The 21,007-nt window shown below is 40.1% G+C and overlaps 2 protein-coding genes across 5 annotated transcripts in view; one reads left to right on the top strand and one right to left on the bottom strand.

Moving 5' to 3' along the window:
* The window catches only part of trrap (transformation/transcription domain-associated protein), a 58,063-nt gene extending 45,681 nt beyond the window's left edge, over nt 1-12,382 (bottom strand). For 2 of the 4 annotated variants that reach the window (XM_029133726.2, XM_029133729.3), the window contains exons 1-25: nt 12,269-12,382; nt 11,556-11,739; nt 10,882-10,931; nt 10,620-10,730; nt 10,184-10,288; nt 9,896-9,979; nt 9,743-9,799; nt 9,525-9,650; nt 8,681-8,758; nt 8,417-8,505; nt 7,901-7,997; nt 7,197-7,335; nt 6,889-6,967; nt 6,165-6,399; nt 5,733-6,069; nt 5,517-5,614; nt 5,201-5,395; nt 4,926-5,117; nt 4,672-4,837; nt 4,326-4,582; nt 2,981-3,181; nt 1,838-1,989; nt 917-1,116; nt 497-714; nt 86-283 (exon numbers count right to left, since the gene is read on the bottom strand). In XM_029133726.2, the coding sequence (XP_028989559.1) occupies nt 86-283; nt 497-714; nt 917-1,116; nt 1,838-1,989; nt 2,981-3,181; nt 4,326-4,582; nt 4,672-4,837; nt 4,926-5,117; nt 5,201-5,395; nt 5,517-5,614; nt 5,733-6,069; nt 6,165-6,399; nt 6,889-6,967; nt 7,197-7,335; nt 7,901-7,997; nt 8,417-8,505; nt 8,681-8,758; nt 9,525-9,650; nt 9,743-9,799; nt 9,896-9,979; nt 10,184-10,288; nt 10,620-10,730; nt 10,882-10,931; nt 11,556-11,655 (3,564 nt within the window). In that variant the 5' untranslated portion in view covers nt 11,656-11,739; nt 12,269-12,382. The remainder of the gene's footprint in view (nt 1-85; nt 284-496; nt 715-916; nt 1,117-1,837; nt 1,990-2,980; nt 3,182-4,325; nt 4,583-4,671; nt 4,838-4,925; nt 5,118-5,200; nt 5,396-5,516; nt 5,615-5,732; nt 6,070-6,164; nt 6,400-6,888; nt 6,968-7,196; nt 7,336-7,900; nt 7,998-8,416; nt 8,506-8,680; nt 8,759-9,524; nt 9,651-9,742; nt 9,800-9,895; nt 9,980-10,183; nt 10,289-10,619; nt 10,731-10,881; nt 10,932-11,555; nt 11,740-12,268) is intronic. The other 2 variants (XM_029133728.3, XM_029133725.3) reach the window with 2 other exon arrangements.
* A 3,019-nt stretch (nt 12,383-15,401) lies between these two features.
* On the top strand, nt 15,402-19,214 carry nptx2b (neuronal pentraxin IIb). Its single transcript, XM_029133730.3, has 5 exons — nt 15,402-16,072; nt 16,598-16,817; nt 17,155-17,399; nt 17,501-17,680; nt 18,044-19,214. The coding sequence occupies exons 1-5, from the start codon at nt 15,635-15,637 to the stop codon at nt 18,272-18,274; spliced, it is 1,314 nt and encodes a 437-aa protein (XP_028989563.1). The 5' UTR covers nt 15,402-15,634; the 3' UTR covers nt 18,275-19,214.
* Nucleotides 19,215-21,007: the final 1,793 nt, after the last annotated feature.

The following is a 21,007-nucleotide window of genomic DNA, read 5'->3' as shown; positions in this document are numbered from 1 at the left end:
AGACACAAAATAATAAATTAATAAAGTAAGCTTGTTTTGAAATTATTTGCTATGAAAATTACATTGTGCACAAATCTTTCCTCACCTCTCCTGTGAGGTCCATCATGACAAAGAGCAATGCCTTTAGAAATGTGAGCTGATTCTGTAAAACCCAGATTAGAGGCAGCCTCTCCATCAGGAACTTAATGGACACAACGCCACCAAGTTTGGAATACCAAGCTTGCTCATAGCAGCAGGCACACAGACGTTCCACAATGTAGGAGAACAATGGCAGCTGGCATGCCTGGAGATGCAGACGAGACCAGAAGTTTAAGTGATGCCCATTCAAAAACTGCACAGGGTTTAAAACACTAATTTATTTCAGATGTCTGAAAGAGCAGCACAATCTGAGACAGTTATGATAACTGGTACAGAACCTACATCTTTACTATTATTATTATTATTATTATTATATTCAGAAACTGAGCCCTTAAACACCCTACTTCCAGTCACTTACTCTCTCCTTGGAGCCAAGGATAATGCTGGCCACATCAAAAATAACTGCCAGGGCCACTTCTCCGATCTTACACAGCTCCTTCTCCTCGTATGCCATGCAGATAGCAATGGCATCAATCAGAACCAAAGGATCCATGCCCTTAGAGCCATTCTCCTCACTATGGAACATGGCTGTGGTTGGCTGGCTGCCTAGTTGGTAGCACTGCAGCAGAAACGGACCTGTGCGGGCAAGACCGAAACAAAACACCTTAATTTGAATGTTGATTACTGGTAAATGTATTCAAACTACAGCTATGTTTTAATAAATACATACATGTCCTTTTTTACTTTAAATATAAAAACACAAGTATAAATACCACGCCCATGGCAAAAAGGAAAATACATTAGATTTAGAGGGTAGGGTAGAACACCAGTCCCTTACCACACTGCTGAGCCACAGCAACCATAGTGTAATGTCGAATCAGGCTTGCGACGAACGGCAACGCGCTGGGCCTTAGGTCTTTTATCACAGCAGACATGAACGCCCCAGTGAGGGCCTGTTCAAAGGTTCTGCGGGCAGGTGTGTCTTGTGCTTTGTAGCGGTGAGAGATGATGACATTGGGGATCCACTTCTCAGTGAAGCTAATGGAAGAACAAAGCACATTGAATTAAGGGGCTTAAGCATTACACAAGGACGACAACATACCACTTAGTCTTTAAACTGGAGACTCAAAAATCATTTAATGATGAACCAGGTCAACCCCTTCCCTTGAAAGATCTGCACTTTACGCCATTTTGCAACTGGCTGTGTTATCTTGCCGCCACACTCCAATATAAGCAGACCCAACTAATCAATAATGGAAATCTTTCACAACAATTTTTTTGATCGATAATATCCATTAGTTGTTGCAAATAAGGAAACAGCATTTCAACAGTACCCAATTGCTTAACTACAAAAGCAATTAAATGCTACTAACAAAGGACGCAGGGACTAGCTCTTTTCTGAATGGACAGCAAGCAATTGCTGAATTATTATTTCTTCTTTCCACCTTGTGTCTTAAGATTTAATCTGTAGGATACATCCATGGCAAGGGATAAATGACGCTGAACCAGAAAGGAGAATTACCAAGGAAAAATCAATAGCCGATCTTGATGTGTGTGTGGGAAAGGTACTAAGCCAAATTTAATATGGCAGGGGTGATGGTCAACTGAAGTATTTGCTCAAATTGGGCATGATTTATTGGAGATCTGAATGTTTCGAAACTTGGTGCAAATCAAATGTCACAAATCCGACATGTAATCTAAATAATTTTCTATGTAGCACAACAAATCACACACACACACACACAAAATATTTACTCACTTAGGATGAGACAGAAGCTGGTAGAGGGCATGTTTGTTGTCGTCTAGACTGGTCATTGCCACCAGGAAACACTTAATGACCTCCCAGGCTTGTCTTCTATAGTAGGGCTCCGTGTTAGCACTCTTGAGGCAGTCTAGAGCTGTCTCTATTGCCTTGGAAACACACATCAAAACTTTTTAAATAATTTTTAATAGTCTACATAAAACTATGAAATATGGTACCAACAAATATGGCACAAACCATACGGCCAAAGCTCAATGCAATTGAACATCCTGCGCATACGAGCCACAACAACCAGGTAGAAAAGAAAATATTTAATAAAGCACAAAACGCTAATGTGGAGGATGCAAGTATAGGAACAGGGATGAGAGAGGGCCAAGTTGAGGGGAAAGCGTCACTGAGATGTGGACCTGTCCCCACAACAAAATTTGCACCTAAATAGAAATGTTTCATTACATCCGTTATTCGTAACAACTGAACTTGCAACAAACTGAAAATAAATCAATGAAGAAACTCAGCTTTCTTTGATATTCTCCTGTTAACTACCATGAAAAATGTAAAGGCACAAAATGTAAAGATCTGGAAGGAAACTTCAAACATCTTAATTAAAAAAAAATATATATATTTTTTAAACACATGTATAACTTTATTTAGGTGCAATAGCAGAATTCTAAGCTGACTTTCCCGTAATATATATGGCTGCATTTCTAGCTTGCTACAGATTCAAGCCTTCAGCCTGTGCATGAGGGTGTGCACCATGTGAATTTTGTGTTTGCCGTTCTCATGATGGTAAAAACACAGACGAATAGACAGATAGGACGAGCTGCCATTAGGGAGAGTAAATAATGCCGTCATGGTGGGCCACACTAGATTGATGATTGCTGACTAGAGATGGGGAGAAGGAACAGGGGATGAATTTAATTACATGGAGGACACACACATCTCTCCCTCATGCACACCAACTACTAAGGAGAGTAGTTGCTTACTGTGGAGAAATAATGAGTATCAAACGCAAACATTTAATTCTTTCCTTCTAAAACAGATAGACAAAAGGTAAAAGGGCCTTTCATATGAACTTCGCACAATGTTCAAATGACCAACCCAAAACCGTAAAACAAGGTTGACAACATTATTACATCTTACTTTCTCCATGGGTAGCTGTATGGATGCTTTGCAGTCAGTGAATTCTGCTTTGATGCTGGGCCCCTGGACCTCAGTCACCACATAATGCAGCCTCTGAGACTCCTTCAGCATCTTCCTGTTGCTGCCTCCAAACTTTCCCAAGACTCGATAAGCTACGTGGGAGATGCTCTCTGCTGGGTTACGAAGTGTTCGCCACAAGGCCTGGAAAGAAGATTAGGGTTAAAGAATAAAAGTGAAGCAGGGCATGGTCATGTATAAAATCCTTACAATTTAAATCCCCTTAAATAACAAATACTGCTGTAATTTCTTTAAAAAGTATTATACAGTACATAAATTGGAAAAACCCAATTTAAAGCAGAATTCAGGGCTTACACTCAGATAGGTAAACAGTAACTATACGCACAATTTATAAATCCTTTAATCTGCATATCATTAGTGAAATAACTGCACCAAGCTAGACAAAACCTGGTAGTTGTGATGAATGAGAATAGGGCTGCAACGAACTATTATTTTGGTTCGTATTATTATACGAGCTGTCGTATAGACAGCTTAATACATATTATTATGTATTAAGCTGTCGATTATGTTTCGATTAAAAATATTATTTGATGTTTTGCTCATTAGAAATCCCATATCATGTTTTTTTTTTTTTTTAAGTTTTGATTTTGACTCTTTAAATCTCAAACAAAACACAAAATCCAGCGTTTGAATATCAAAAAACCTTCAACATCCAAAATATAAATAAACAAAGCAAGCATAGAGTTTTGTTCCAATGTCAAGATCTGCAGCAGCTCTAGTCAATCTGACTGTGGGAGAAAACCCACAAAGACACGGGAGAACATCTAAACTCCACACAGGCTCCTTCTGGCTCTGATGCAACGGTGACAACCACTATAAACCATGTCGTCATATTTTAATGCTGCTGTTACATTTAGTGTCTGCACCGTCTAAGGTGCGCTGCTCTGTGGTGGCATCGTTCATCACTATGTATTGAACGAGATGACGCGTGCAACTTTTAACACAGCAGCACTTAATAAAGAGTCTGTGATGGATAAACAGCGTTTGTTACCACCGCTACATCCGGGACACCAGTGTCGTAGTATTTACAAACCACAAGCTGAACTTTGTATGACTTGCAGGCTAAGGTTGTTTTTTTTGTTTGATATTCAATGTTCATGAAGAAATTAGGGCGCAACCTTTCTCCTGCTGCCGCTTGGTTTGTTTCCTGCACCATAAAATGAGCAGCCTGACTAATCGATAACGGCAAATCATTATCGATAAATTTCCGTCATCAATATTATAGATCGTCGATTTGTTGTTGCAGCCCTAAATTAGAAACACGCACCTGCATAAGCTCAGCCCTGACAGGCTGGATGTGGTCATAGAGGAAGTCAGGCTGTAGGTTGTCCACACACAACTCCAGGGTACGAAGGCCTTGACTGACCAGAGTCTGAGAGCCATTCAAGGCAGACACAAGTGGATCCATTAGCATAGGTAGGTAGGGCAGCAAGGAGCTCAGGCGCACCGGCACCGTCAGACATAGTTCCACAAACAGATCCTTCATGTGCTGTTTGTGAAGGCCACTCTGGAGCATGTTCAAACCTGATAAAGAATCAGAGAAGTGATATTACAAATAGTTACAAAAATTTGCTTCCATGATTTCTCAGAGACAAAACAGAGAGAGGGTTTACCTTGCAACAGGTTTGGCAGAAGGGGTAGGAATTCCTGATAGAGGAGATCATGACTGCCTCCACCAATAGAGCGGAAGAGAGCCCGGAGGAGCAAGAAGTAGTTGTAGGGTTCCTTAGCAGACTGAGCTAATTCCATAGAGCTGTTCACTATTTTGTGGAGATGTGGCTGACGAAACAGGGAGAGATACTACATATCCACAAAGGGTGTAATGAAATAGACTGACACAACCTCAAATACAAAAAACACTCCTTACCTTAAGCATCTGCTCATTCTCAGCAGCAAACAATGACACTGAGCCGAAAACTAATTTGAAAAGCTTGAGGTAGAGGTTTGAGAGCTCAACATTGGAGCCCATCTCTGGCAGTCTCTCAAGAAGGTACTCCACTAAGATGGTGGCAAATAGAGCAGATGTTGACAGGTTGGCCAGAAAAGAATTTGCCACAATCTAGGAAACAATATGAATTTTTGAGATTACATGAAGGATAAAGACTAGGAATTTTATCACCTGAACAATCATGTTACATGTACCTGCAATGCATAGTTCTTGGAGATTCTCTCTACCATGTATGGCACAGTGGTCTGAAAAATCTCCTTAAACGTCAGTGGGTTCATCATGGTGAAAACCCCAGCAAAGTGTTCCAGAACCTCCTTCTCCTCCTTCATGCGTACAGTCTGACAGTTGGCCACCCTGATGTACGTCTGCTGGTTATTGGCAACCTGCACCTGTAGAAACATCACAGCTCGTTTCAATACACTACTGAGGGATGTGGGCAATTTTTTTGTTCTTGCATGTCCACTAGCATATGCAGTCCATGCAAAAACGAAGAAAGATATTTAATTTTACCTGGTAAATGTCCAAGGCTTGCATGGCATATTTGACTAGCTTAATGTAGATTTGTGTCTCCTTTGGCTGAAGTTGCTTGTTGGGAATAAATTGAGCTTCTGGTGATAAGAGAAAAAAAAATTTGAGAAATCTTAACAATTGCTGATTATTTTATAAACTAGACAAATGCTAGATGCTTTTAATGCAGGTGTTAAACATGGGTCCGTGCCATCTCACCTCCAGGGGCCTTGCAAGAGGTGATGCCCCAAGTAATCGTCTTCACACCACACACCAGGGTTTTGACTAAGCTGCGGCAATCGGACACCTGAAAAGTCTGTTTATCTTCCTTCTCACTGGGTCGGTCAAAGGGAGTTGCTGGAGGTGCAGGTGCCGTGGCAACAGGTGTGGGAGGAGCAGGTGGGGGAATGGCAGGGGTGGTAGATGGAGTGGGTGTGGCTGGTACTCCAGGTAACGCCCCAGGGTCAACCACACCCATCTCTGACTGGGGCTTGCACTTCTTGAAGATGGAGACAAGTTGGTATCGTGCAATGGTGTGAAACTTCAGAACAAATACCTGATTTAGAAGTACAGGGGGTTAGCCGGCATTTCTATAGGTGTAACAAATAAATATCAGTGTTTGTTTATTAAGCCAAGCTTGGTGCTGTCTACCTCTAGCATCCTCATGAGGATGTCACGGCCATTGCCATTCTCTTGCTCTGACTTTGAGCGAATGCAGTCCACCAGATTAAGCAGCAACTTGCAAGACATTGTTTGAATATTACTTGGTAGTGACTCATCATCAATGTTCTTGGCAAAGAGCTGTACAGCTAGAGACAAATCAGTCAAGGGCAAGTTCTGACGGACGTGGTGAACCAGATCTGCCAGCGTGCTGTAGGCCAAAGGTCTAGAAAAACATGTATAAATATGAATTAATGAGTCTCTTCAGACAAAATAGTAATCACAAAACCCGAAGACAAGAAAACTGCAGATGAAACCGAAACTAGCATATAAAATGACAGAGTGCCAAGAGTGACACTAATAGCCCTGCCAAGTCTCATCCAACTGTCTTGTATTCTGTGTAGCGCTAATGAGAAATGACAGCTATTTTGTTGATCAGTTGATCTAGTTTGGCATTTGAAGAGGGTCAAGGAGGTTCTAAAGTGAACCTAAAGGAAAATGTGCAGGCAGCTTGGCCCCTCGAGAAGTATGGTACATGACAACTTGACGGGGTGATCTGTGCTGCAGTGTTGCCGTCAGCTGCCCTGAAAATTACTCCATGCATTAGGACCTGCCACATTAATATGCCACGACACTTAATCTGCACCTGGTGAATGAATGGGAGAGGCTGCCCACACCGATGAAAGCAGATCATGAACTCGCACAAGAGACTTACCTAAGAGTTTCACGGGCAGTGTAGCCAGAACCAATCAGAATGGATTCATCAAAAAGTTTGTCCATGCAAGGAATAAACTCTGAAATGCAAAAGGTTTTTATGATTTAAAGACTTCCATGATGCCCCCCAAAAAACTACTGATGGTTGTGAAAGAAAAAAAAGTGATGAAAAAAAGAATGTCTCTTCTAATCTGCAAATAGCATAAATATTGCTTTAGCTTTAACTGGGTAGAAAAAACAGCTTTTATATCTCAGAACATGCAACACTGTTTTTGTATATAGAAATTCTATACATGTTTGTATACATACGGCTGCGTAGGTCTGTTGTCAGGATGTGCTTAGCTGCAATGAGCAGCTCCTTGCGGAGGTGAGCAGTTTCAGAAGGACAGTTGGACAGCAATTGCAGCATTCCCTTCACCATCTGCTGGGAGTATTTTCCTACCAAGTCCTGATTGAATGGAACAAAAAATCAACAAAATAAATAAATAAACACACACACAAATCAACTATTTTAACATTTTAAGCCACTCTAAACTCTAACTCTAAACCAAATCACACTACATTTCATTAAAAAAAGGTTTAAACCAGTCAGTGGAAATAATATTATACCAGTGTTGCCTTATGCCTTATTTGTGCTATTTGCTCATATCCAAAGTAAATAACTTAAGCGAACATAAAATCTTATTTAACATTTCTGAAGTGTTATCACATATTGCAGTACACATTACAATTTGCTTACTAATAGCCGCCCAGAACACTAGCCTTTGAAATGTGTCAGATTGAACATTAAGTAAACTTTTATGAAAACATACAACACAAACAATAAAATGAAATAAAACATACTGCCAATTACCAATTAGGAAAACTAATCTAAAAAAATATATATACATTTTTGCAAGTGGAATGAATTCTACTGTAAGTGACAACTATTTTCCTTTATCCTGTCTGCATTACTCATTCATTCATGTGTTTGTTGAAATAGATGACGCAACATCTAGCCATCAAACATGTACCTGGTAAATACGGATGATGTAGGCTAGAAATGACAGAGTCTTGATCTGTGCTGCAATGAAATCTGCATACAATTCCTTGTTATAAAGCTTGTGTTGCCTGCAAGAGAAACAGAAAAACCAACATAGAAATCATCAAACAATATTACTGATGTGGTACAAATGCATTAGATGGAAGTTACTGAAGCTCAATGCATGGATCTACAATTCTTCATATGTGACTTGTTGGTTTGCTGTTGTTACGAACCAGTAAGATACCTTTCTAAATGAACTCTGCGAAGGGAGGCTTCCTGCTAAGCCAATTTCTAAACTCTCCAAATAGATTTTCAACTCAAGCTTTAGTGGGCAACATGTTAACAAGCGACATCATCAAACATACAGTGGAAAATAAAGAAACTTTGATCAAACTTATTTTAAAAGCTAGAGTGAAAAAGACATCTTTAGGCCCACTCCAACTACAATATGAGAAGCACTAGCAACACACGTGGATGAAGTTTCACCGACACACGTATCTTTTACCTGGCCTGTGGAGACACTTGGAGCATGATAGTGTTCATGATAAGAGGAACAAACTCTGACACCACGTTGTGAATGTTTAGCTTGTATAGCTGTGGAGGAGAGGCACGAGACAACATTTCAATTAGTTTCTTTTGCAACATTGCACATCATTTGTTCAATAAATTAAAAAAAATCCTAGTGACTTATTTACACTTTGCTTTTACTGAACCATAAAACTAAGACTCATATGGAAATTATATATTTAAATCTTTAGTTTTAATTTACCTGATACATGAGAACCACTATGATGGGCAGCTCTGCCAGCACCTTTAGGGACAGTGACCCCCGTGGGATGATGGTGTGCTGGAGGCAAAAACAAGAGAAAACCTTAAGAAATTCCCTGTGTCCCCCCTTGACATTATAAATGCTCAACACACAAGTAATGAGTAATATGAAAGTCAAGTCATAAAAAAGTCACTTAGTTTTGCACATTGTGTCCAACACAGCCTCTGAAGATGTCATTTAATTTTAGGGATATAAAGCTAAAGTGAAATTACAAATATGCTGCGTGAATATGCTGCAAGTTTCACAGCAAGGATTTTACCATCAGTCACACATGAAAAACACCTGGATATCTGACATTATAAGCAACACAACAAGTGTCCATCCATCGTACTCCCTAATGCGGGGTCACGGGGGTGCTGGAGCCTAACCCTGGAGCTGGATATGGGCGAGAGGCAGGGCACACCCTGGACGGGTCGCCAGTCCATCGCAGGGCAACACATAGACAGACAACCATTCACACTCACACCTACGGGCAATGGAGAGAGGCCAATCAACCTAATGCACGTCTTTGGGACTGTGGGAGGAAGCCGGAGAACCCGGAGAGAACCCACGCAAACACGGGGACTCCAAACTCCACACAGAAAGGCACCAGGGCCGCCTCCGGGAATCGAACCCATCCAACCTTCTTGTTGTGAGGCGACAGTGCTACCCACCGCACCACCGTGCCGCCCCTCACATTTATTGTCCTGGCTGTGAATTTTCACAGTGTATCACTGCCACCTTGTGGTTATGTAAAAATACAGCTGTGAAAATCTGAATTGCTACAACCTGCTTGATAACTTACTGTTCGTGTTTCACTGTCTTCTCTCTCAGGTGCAGTCTTTACCAACACAGAGGTAATCATCCCCACCATTTCAGGGGAGGGAACTGTGTTTTCTGCTATCACTTGTGGGTTCTCAAAGTACCTGGACTGAGTTAAACACAGATACAGACAAGGAAATCAGAGAGGATGGCAAGTGACTTCTAATGATTTGAGTAATAAGTTACCATGGTCATACTTACAACAACCTTGGGAAGATCTTTGTAAATCTGCTTTACAAAATCCAGAAAGTGATGAATCTGGGAAAGTGATTATGGAAAACATATTTTGTTCATAATGAATAGGAAAAAACAGTAAGTAAACAAAGCGCAACATATTACAGTTGAGATATTTACCTCCTGAGAAATGGGAGGGCGGAACTGTTTGTGCAGCTCAATGATGATGCGAAGGCATATCAGAACATTTTCTTCACTTTCAATCTGAAAAATTATAGAAAAAACATATTCATATCACATGTTCAATGACTCTTGTATGTATGAAATAGGTGTGACAGCAACATAGACTACATATTGCATTCATTTCTCAATATGTTTATTAACCTCAGAATGTCCCTAAGGCTGTAAGGTGTATACATGTTAAAATGTTTATAATAAAATCAAAAAACAAATTAAAAAAACGCCTACCTCCAGGAAACGAAACATCACAGACAGGATATTTTTGGTGTGTGCACGAAGATGTTCATTCGTTGGAATTCGGTGAATGATTTCTAGCACCAACTTCCTCAGTTGCTGAAAAATGAATAAAATAAAGCTTAGAAAACAGACTTAAATGCATCTAAATAATAAGATTATCTGGTGATATTAACTAATTTCAAGTAATATTTCATAGCTGTTTAATATTAGAGAGATTGTTTGACAGACTTTCAATTTTAGCAGTTATATGTTTGCAAATGTCAAACATCATCAATGTTAACATGTGACATGTAACATATGTTATGGGTTTTGTATTATTTCTAGTGACACAGATGCTTTGTTACTGCATGTTCTTGATTTTTTTTGAATGCTAATAAAAATTTAGAAAAGTTTGAGAAGGCCATTGTCATTGCCTTTAACTCCTTACTTGTGTTGGCTTTTCTTGTAGAAACTGCACGTCTCCATCTTGAAGAAATGTGAGAAAGCGGGGGATGATGTGTTCCAAGAAGGTGGAGTATTGAGGTGACGAAGTCACATTCTGAAATTAACAAGCCAACATTTTAAGTCATTTAGCAATACATAGTATGTTTAAATGCTTTGCTCCAAAAAAAACAATGTGTAAAGAAAAAACGTTTTGTAAAGTTTTAGAATTAGGGACTCTCAGTACCTTTTAAAAATGTCCCACTCACCTCAAAGTTCTCACTGACTTCCTGCATCATCTTCAGCTTTGTTTCATCAGCTGAAAGTTTAAAAGTTGAAAAGGACAGAGTGCCGGTATTAAGCACACTTGCAAATAATCCCACAATACTTATCACTGCCAACTTTGTTGTGCTCAACAAGGACTCTCAGATCTTATCAGTTTTACTTTCAGCGTCCAGATTGATCAAAAAGGTACACAAGAAACACACACATACACATTCACACACACATTCGTCCACACACAAGTACCTTTGACTGGACTAAAGCATATCGCTCTCATCACATTTCCATTGTAGAGCACAAGTGGATATTTAATTTATTTGGCTATTCAGCTGTTTATTTTATACCTTAAAGAAAAAAACACATTATACTGTTATTGCTGACTTGCGCATGCTTGTTTTGTGGCATGTCCTTTACAGGAGGATAGGTAGTGGAGGTGGTTTTGTATGCAAAGCACACATATGTGCTAAAACATAACTAAAGCATTTTAGCACATTTTAAATATATTTCTAAATGAAATCATTAAAACATCCACCATGTACCTTGTCAACTATAGTCTATACTTTACAAACCTGAGTGTCCTAATAATATAGGATTTTTGTGTTTCTTCATTTGAACTTACCTACTCTCCGGTCTAGAAACATTTTGAAGTCTGTGGACTTACGTGTGTTAGTGTCGGTGAGCGCTGCCACAAACTGCAGGTACTTTTTCATAAGTGTGGTTTGGTCGACCACAGTTGGGCTTGGCGTCGGCACAAAAGCCATGGTGGCAGCTGGGTCAGACGAGAGTGTTGTGTTAAAAGTGGACAGACAGCCGTCTGCACAGAACTCACTTTGATCTCATCTACGCTGCAAAAGCAAAAGACATTGTGATTTCAATCAGTAACACACAAAATAGTGTTCAAGGTCCAAATTTGATGTGACATTTAATATCCGTTTTAAAAGAAGTGATGTTGCAGCCAAATGAGTGTTAAACAAGCCGGTGATCTACAGACGCGCAATGATGACATCATCACAGAGGCTAGCTAGCACAATTTCCCTGGACTCTGACAGTATTTTAGAAACAAGACCTGTTTTTTCAACACAAACACTAAGCCGTCTTTGGGTATACGCACATGCCGCTTGGGCATCGGCTGCGTAAAACATGAAAGCCAAAAAACATAAATATCAGTGTTCATTTTTGCAAACCGTGATTGCAATATGTAGCTAGCTAGCTTCCCTGAAGAAAGAAAGCGTTCGAGAACCCCGTTATTTAAAATATTGCAAACCGCTGTATATCTTACTACTACCCGTTTAAACAAATATTCGTACACAAAGCATGTGAATAATGCAAATTATTATAATAAAGTTAAGAAAACAAGTTAATCATTTCACTTACCCAGAGCTATGCACAGGAAACTATCGCTCTGTATCAGCCGCGCTCGCTCGCTCGCGCGAGCTACTGCTGCTCAGGGATTACCACCAGAACAGATGAGTGATATCCCTCCGCTATGTATTACTTCTATTGTCCTGTGATCAAATTGCAGGAGTGCGACTGTGGTTTATAAATACGTGTATATGAAAATTAGTAATACAATTGATTTTTGATTGTATTAACAGTTTGCATTGATCAAAGGTGGTCATATAGTACTAGCGGAAGTATACACGGTAAAAATAGAGGTCCTAAGACCATCAATTTCGATGGTCTTCTGAGTTCGCGCTTAACTGCGCATGCCTATTTTATGGTTTGTCCCTAACAGGAGGATAGGCACTGTATTGTCGGTTTGTATGTGAAGCACGCATGCTGTGTGTGCTAAAACACTTTTTTTTTTCTATTTTTTAAATGAGATCATTAAAACATCCAACATGTGCCCTGTCAACTATAGTCTGTAATTTGCATATCAGTGTGATCTAATAATATAGGATTCTCGTATTTCTTCATTTGAACATCAATTAGTGTGGTTTAGTTGTATCACAAGAGACTCCACTAAGGGTTTATGGTCTGATTTTACAGACTATGAATATTCTAAATTTTCAGAGTTCAGATATAAACACCTTGTAATTTGAACTGTGTATTGACAACCTCTGCATCTTAACTGATAAAATGAATGTTCAATAAATGTGTTTGCTTTTGATGAGAACAAATAGGAAGTTAATCTAATATCTGGATCTTTAATTTTTATCGTAAAAACGGAGAACTTGATAATACTTAAAGTATGATTTTCTTCACCCTAGTGGTCATCAGCTACGGTACAGGCTAATTGTTTGTATATAACTAAAACAAGGGAACCTTTCATAGTAGTTTATTTGATTATTGTGTTAGTGTCACCATATTTAGTTGCTGTCATGCATGGGTCTATGTGCTGCATATGAAATATTTTCATTAATAACTGTTACAATAAGACTTTGTATTTGTATTGCCTAATCAATCTCCCTTTCACCACCCCACATGCTTTACAAATGGGTTTATTATTCTCTTCTTCACAGCTTACTCCATCCATAGACTAAGCCCACTGACACAATGAGATATTAATTTTACTGACTGTTACATATAATGTCAAATATAATTTGGTATATAATGTGACATTCTCATTCCCTCTGCACTCTCTGTTCCCTGTGTAATAATGATCTGCTAAAAGATGTTTGTCTCAGGCTTATTGCACTTCTGTTCATTTCATTAGTGACTATTTTTTCTGACGGGGCTTTATTCTAAGAGAGGAGAGTGGTTTTGCTGCTTTTCTGAAACCACTCATCTGTCCATTAGATTTGTGTTTTTTTCAGCAGCCTGCTGCAGCTTTAGATGCCCTCATGATGTAGCCAGATCACCCCTGCATTATTTCTCATATAGAAAAAATTGTGCTTTCCTTGAGTCTGAATCATCAACAATACCATGAAAACGTATTCATGTACCCAAACCTCCCATATGCACTTCAGCAAAATAAGAGGGCATGTTTTTCTCTGAGATTTAGGTAAATATATTTTAGGTAAATGGGAGAAGACAGTCCTCCATCTTCATCACTATGACAGTGTTTGAAATTTAAGATTTTATTACAATTGGGATGTCACAAGTGATTGAAGCAGACTATAGTGTTTGTTAGTGTTGTTTATGCTGGACTGAGAGGCAGCATTTGTTTTTGTTACTGATAAAAAAATAGGTGGTACATGTACATTATATCAGTGGTTCACTGCAAAGGTACTAGTACTGTAATTAACCTAAGTAGAGCTGTCCGAGTAATACATTTAAATGTGCAAAGGCAGGAATTAATAATTGCTGCAAAAAATCTAAGCAGACTATTAAACTAGAACTAATCTTACCATGGTTATCAAGAGCTAGTGGATGAGGACAAGGTGGGAATAAGGAGATATGAGAGGAACACGGGGGAACACACTGGACAAATTGAAAAGAACAGTGGGAGTATATCTGCTCTGATGAAACAAATTAAACATACCTGCCAGAGCTACAAAAGAAACCGATTACAAGTTTGCAGGCCAGTTACACATACAATACACACACAATAAAAATTATAAGAAATTTATAAAGTAAAATGTAACATCTACAATCAGGCAGTACAACAATATCCAAAGTGTGAAATTGATTATTGGGGACAAGACCCCAGTAGCAGAACCCCCTCACAGAACCAGAACAAAAGGGATCTGTGAACCCACCTTCTTTCTTTCTTTCTTTCTTTCTTTCTTTCTTTCTTTCTTTCTTTCTTTCTTTCTTTCTTTCTTTCTTTCTTTCTTTCTTTCTTTCTTTCTTTCTTTCCTTCTTTCTTTCTTTCTTTCTTTCTTTCTTTCTTTCTTTCTTTCTTTCTTTCTTTCTTTCTTATATAATATTTAAGGTTTGTATGTTTAGGTGCACGGTTAGATGTCATGCTCAAAGCACAGTGGCATATCTTCCCATCTGCACACCAGGCCCTATTGACCTTTCACAGGAAGGCAGGCAGCTGTTGCTAATTGTTTACCACCACATGTTGCTTCCTCACACCTTGGTTTACTGAAGACATTTAGCTGCTCTTTTGATCATTCAATGATTTGTCATGCTTACTAATCTTGATGCCTTGTATTTGTACATGTTCAGTAACAATAAAATTGAATGTAAACTAATCATCTAAGGAGAACAATCATGTTAATTTAATTATCATGAAAGGAACTTCAGATTACACAAACATATTTCGATTTTTTGTGCATGTGCGTATTTATTACTTGTACTATTATTTTTATTATTAGCACTAGTGTTTGATATAGAAATCTAGCGTTGTCTTATCCACTTTATTTTGCCCCTAAAGGGTCAATTAAACAGCACCTTATGAGCTGAAGGCGGTCACACTTTCTACTCCTCTTATTAGCAACATTCCTGGATAATAACTGACAACTCACTTTCATTCTTTGCGTTATTCATTTGATTTAGAAATGAATATCGAATCTTTTAACCCAGCTGGCTCGGTGACGTCAAGCTACTACAACCAATCCAGGAGCTTCTAGACACCTTTTTTGGTAATCCTCTTTCCTAAGAGGAGCTGTCCGATCAGCACCACCTCTGTTTATGCCAGGAATAGTTCCAAACACAAGCCACTTTAACCAGGCTTAGTGACCGGCTCACCCCTGATGGGATCTTCGCTTCAGAATCGTCTTGATTTTGCAGGCTATTCGTGTGGCCAGGTAGAAATAGTGATGGCGTTAATTCAAGATAGACTCGTTAGAGAGGAATTTTAAACTTATTATTCACCTTCCCCTCAACTTTTTAAGGCTACACACCAACGATATGTTATCGGTTTTGTGCGGAGCGTTGTGTGTTTGTGTGCTGGGCTGTGGTCGATTTGCAATCGGACAAGCAGACGATGGAAAGCGATATATTTGCCGGGCAGTACCGCTCAGCGGCGATGCCAGTTGCCCCGTGACACTGTTGCCTGAACTCAGCGTCGGGAGCCAGGAAGAGGAACTTAGAAACACCGTCATGCAGCTACGAGAGACGATTTTGCAACAGAAAGAAACCATTTCCAAACAGCTTGGCACCATCAACGAACTAACCACAAAACTGTCCCTCTGCGTCTCGGCCACCGACAACGAGAACTACAAGGGGGGTTCTTGGGGCAAAGAGAAGCAAAACACGATGGGGGATGTTCCCAGAGACCCCAATGACACAATCGACAGTCTTGGGAAGACCATGCAGGGGCTCAAGGACCGGCTGGAAAACCTGGAGGTAAGACGGCGCCAACTGGACAAAGCCGTGTGTGAAACTAGTATTTTATTCTCAGTACGGATTTGCGGGATTACGACTCATTGTGGATTCAGTGCCGAGCAGCTGACAAGCACTTCGGAGAATCATTAGAGTGCGTATGATGAGGATCAAACACCCGATTTCGTAGGATAGAGCTTATTCGTCTAATTGGCCAACCTGAAAATCCCGTTATGTCCTATCAAAGTCATCTTAAAAAAATAGTCCGCTTTTAAAAATTGTTATTCAGAGCCTAAATCAATAAAGAGCGCATCATTGACAAAATATTAACAAAATAATTGATTTAGCACAAAAATGCACATAACATGTTTGTTTTGAACATTCTAAAAAAACTTGGAAATTGTGATATTTATAGTTCTGTCAATCTGTCAAAGAGAAGAATCCAACAACAACTTTTGATGGAGCTGTAAGGCATTTTGCAGAGTTCACTGTCCCCCATTATTCCCGTGCCCTTCCTCATTACGATTTTTTTCCGTCCTTCATCCTTAGCAACAGCAGATGAGGGCCAACGTGTCAGGAAGTGCATTCCCCAGCGAATTTCGGGACCTGCTGCAGCGTCGATTAGGGGAGTTGGAGAAACAGCTTCTGAAGAAAGTCAGTAACCTGGAGCAAGAGAAGAGCATCCTGTCCAATGCTACAGCTGCCTACAGGCTGAAGACAGAGAGCACGCTCAATGCCCTGGTGGAGAGGATCAGTGAGCTGGAGAAAGGTACAGGAGTCTCTGCTCATGCAGCATCTGCACCACGTCTCAATGCTATATGGTTTGAGATGATTAGGTAGCTGGGTGTGTATTGGGGAAAGGGAAAATGGTTAGGTAACATGCATCAACAGAGTGTATTTGTGGACAGGGTGAGTGAACTGGATAATGCTATCCAGCCTGTACTGACACTGCACTAATGGAAATGAGACAGAGGAAGGTACTCAGAAGAAAAGAAGAATGTCTGATGAATAAGAAAATCACTGATTTTTTTACATAAAAGGGTCTTTTGTTGAGGTTGTTTCATGCCCCTTACTGTTTCACATTCTATTTGTTTGTCTAATTATAGGAGGTGGGGACTTTAAGTCCCCAGAGCAGTTTAAAGTGTCTCTGCCCCAAAGGACCAACTACTTATTCGGCCGCATCACTAAGACCCTTCCAGAGATGTATGCCTTCACACTGTGCATGTGGATAAAGTCCAACGCCAGCCCCGGCATAGGGACGCCCTTTTCCTACGGGGTGCCAGGTCAAGCGAATGAGATTGTGTTGATTGAATGGGGCAATAACCCAATAGAGCTGCTCATTAATGACAAGGCAAGTCGTTCTGTGAACCCGCTGTGCTCGTGTTGTAGCAAATCGAAACATCCAAACTAAAATGTTATGCCACGAGTCACGTCAATGTAGCGTCGCCATAGGTTGCACAGCTGCCCTTGGAGGTGCGTGATGGACGGTGGCACCACATCTGCATCGCCTGGACCACACGAGACGGCCAGTGGGAAGCTTACCAGGATGGTGACCGGCTAGGTGGTGGAGACAACCTGGCAGCGTGGCACCCCATCAAACCGGGGGGAGTCATTATCCTGGGGCAGGAGCAGGTAAGAAAGTAGAGCAGGAGCCCAAATGTCAGTTGTTTTAGTAACTACATGAGAAGTGACTCTTGTCAACCATGTCCCCTGTATTTTATTAGGTTGTTTTGTGACCATATGGTAACACACTAAGCTAAGATAGTGAACAACTGAAACAAATGTAATGAATAATTTAAGTTCCGCATTAGCATCGATCACACCCTGGGCAGAAGTCATGAGCCCTGCATTCTGGATTTAATAATTTACTTCAGTCTTATATAACATAATATATGACAAACCAAACCTGTCCTCACATGATCTCACAGAGAACCTCCACCTCAAAAACAATGACGCTGTAGATTTTCATTTTGTTTTTCTTCATGGCCCTCACAGGATGTGGTGGGAGGGCGCTTTGATGCTGGACAGGCCTTTGTGGGCGAGCTGAGTCAGGTGAACATTTGGGACCGGGTTCTGAAGCCAGCCGACATCCAGTCTATGGCCAACTGTAGCTCATACATCCCCGGGAATGTGATTTCCTGGCTAGCAAGCAATGTTGATGTTTTCGGGAGAGGGGCCTTCAAACGGCCCGTGGAGACGTGTCTCGAGCGGCTGCCCAACGCTTAATAACCCTGAGATGCCTGTCTGCTTCTCATGTAATTAGACAGCCTTTCTGTACATTCAGCACTTTTCCTCATCGTCCGCTTTCGCTTTGCTAACGTTCGGAGACCTAATGTTAAACACAGGGTGTTACGGTGACGCTTTATCAGCTCTGCACAGAGAGATAGTTGGGGTTCGTGAAGCAGATGACAGTTTGTAACTCTCTCAGATCTGTAGCATTGAATGTAGGAACACACCAAAGTGCACACTCTGACTAATTGCACATTCTTTATGTAAGATACTTTAAAAATGGATACTGATGTCAGTACACAGTACCCCTCAGGTATTATCACTAACCAAGCCCCCTCCTCACTGTTTGTGAATACAAACTGAAGCCTGGCACATATGCACTATTAGAATGTGATCTGGTGCTGCATACTGTGTGGGAGGCAGGATTAAAGGTCTGGCTAATGTTGCTCAATTAGGGAATGGGCTTAAATCCAACATCAAGCAAACCTCTGATTCTTACATGGTCTGTCATTTAAAGAGGAAAGTGCAGTCAGTCATTATAAGTTTGCAGGCACTTGATTACAGCGATCTGTTGTAACTGTCGAGTAACAGCAATTTGTTTAAACCATAGTGAAAGTATATTCATAGCTGAGTGGATATTTTGCACTGTGATTTGAAATAGCATCACAGAGAATTTTAAAAGTTAAAATTGAATGTACTGGTCCAGTAAGTTTTGTATGTATTGGTGTGATAGTGGCTTTGTTTAAAGAATGTTACTTAATAATTGATTTTTGTTCTAAGAACATGAATCTGTCAATGCCCACCTTGTCTTGTGGCCTTCTAATGTGTAATGTACGTGCCATAATTGTTTTTCTTTGCCTATAAATGAAAATGTAGATAACAAGTAAAACTACAGCTGCAAAATGAATCCTTAATAAAGCTTTGTGTTATCTGACAACTTCTACCTTCTGGATTTTCTGTTAATCAGTAGTTTTTCCCCATGATTCCTTTAACATATATTCAATATATTCAAAGTGTAACATCAGGGTTGTGGAGGATTAGGCCGTTAATCTATCGTTAGTCTGTGTTTAAACATATGGCAGATCTACCGGCCTCTAATCACCTTGTCCTGTGTTAGTGGTGCCTGTAACGTTGGTAAGGTGACTTCACAGTCAGCGCATAATTGCAGAGGCTGTGCAGCAGCTTAAACCTAGACATGGGTCAAGACATCAGCAGGTGCAGCATGGCCTTAGCAACACTTGACAGATGAGAGAGGCTGAAAGGCCACCGCAGACATCACACACACACTGTCAGTCAAAGCACCTCGCTTGAATCACACACTGCTCTAAAAAGGTCCCTCGTACAGCTAAAATTTGTGCGCCAGTGGTTTTGAGGGCCATGATGTACATTTTAGTAGCTGAAGAAAACCTTTGCAAATTTCTTCAATCTGAACGTACAACAAACACGCCCTTCATTTATACGTGTCATTGTTTGTCATCTGTTGGCCTGACTGTGGGTCATGCTGGCCTGTAGCTGTTGTGTTGTGTCCCGTGCAGTAATTGATGTCCTCTGTCTGTGATAAGTTGTTAGTGACTCCTGCCTGTTCGTGTTCTGTGTCGTTGCTGCTGTCATGTCAGTCAGTCCCTGTTCCTGTGTCTGTCAGTTGGTTAGTTTGCATTTTGTGTCTCTTGTTCTTGTCAGTTCGCTTTTTCCAAGAAAGAACTCCATGGGTCAGATACAACACCTGGTCACGACATACTATTTTGTTCCCTCAAGTGGCTTGATTATTTGTGTAATTTTCAGAAACAGATTCTCAATTGGTCCAGTCTAAGGACAGAATTTATACAGCTTGGATTATGACGTCATGATGCAAGACACTTTGTTCCCGTCTTCACAACACCATTCAGTGCTCTACGTGTTAGTCTTTTGTCTGGCCGAGGGAAAAACATGTAATATGAAAATCCCTACCCAGCTTTTTTGAAATTAATTTAATCATTAATAGACATGGGACTAGAAAATGAAATGTTCAGGGTCAGACTGTTCTTTTTTTTTTCATTTCTGACTTTCATAAATAAATACATAGTTGTTTGGTAATTAAAATTGACAAAATTCATAGGAAAACATGATTTGCAATACAAAGTAATGAGATTTATGTGGAAAATGAACCACTGGTGATTTTTACAGTCATGGCACTCAGATCTGTACAATTCTTACTTAAAACTGCGACAGTCAATATTAGATATTCATACTATCCCTGTGGCTGATGTGAAAAGCGGTGGTCACAGTGACAAACCAGGAGACAATGACTTGGACGTCTAAATTAAATATTGTTTGCTAAATTCATTTGTCACTGTTCAGTCAAAGGCTGTGTTTGCAGCCTCAAAATGGACAGACTCTGTAATAATTAGTATGGATTAGAAAGCGTTCACAACCGCTCCACTTTTGAGACCAGATCAGGCTTTAAACCTTCCTTTTTGATAAAGCTTATAGTTAGAGATGATTCAGGTCACTGGCAATGATTGTTAGTCACAGGAACCATCTCTTACTTAAGAGAATTCACATCGACTACTGGGAGACTTCATTCAAACACAAAGCTCCCTTATTTCCATTTATTTATTAAGCCCACATTCAGCCTGATTCTGCTGGAAGTTTCTGAAGATATTTTACTACTACTAAAAAAGCTACACACAGCAACCACAGATGGTCAGTGGAAGTGATGTTTATCACTGCAGCTCCCTGTCGCATATTTGA

Source organism: Betta splendens, chromosome 19 (genome assembly GCF_900634795.4).
Source record: "Betta splendens chromosome 19, fBetSpl5.4, whole genome shotgun sequence".
NCBI classification, from domain to species: domain Eukaryota; kingdom Metazoa; phylum Chordata; class Actinopteri; order Anabantiformes; family Osphronemidae; genus Betta; species Betta splendens.
This window is presented reverse-complemented; position numbering and strand designations above follow the sequence as displayed.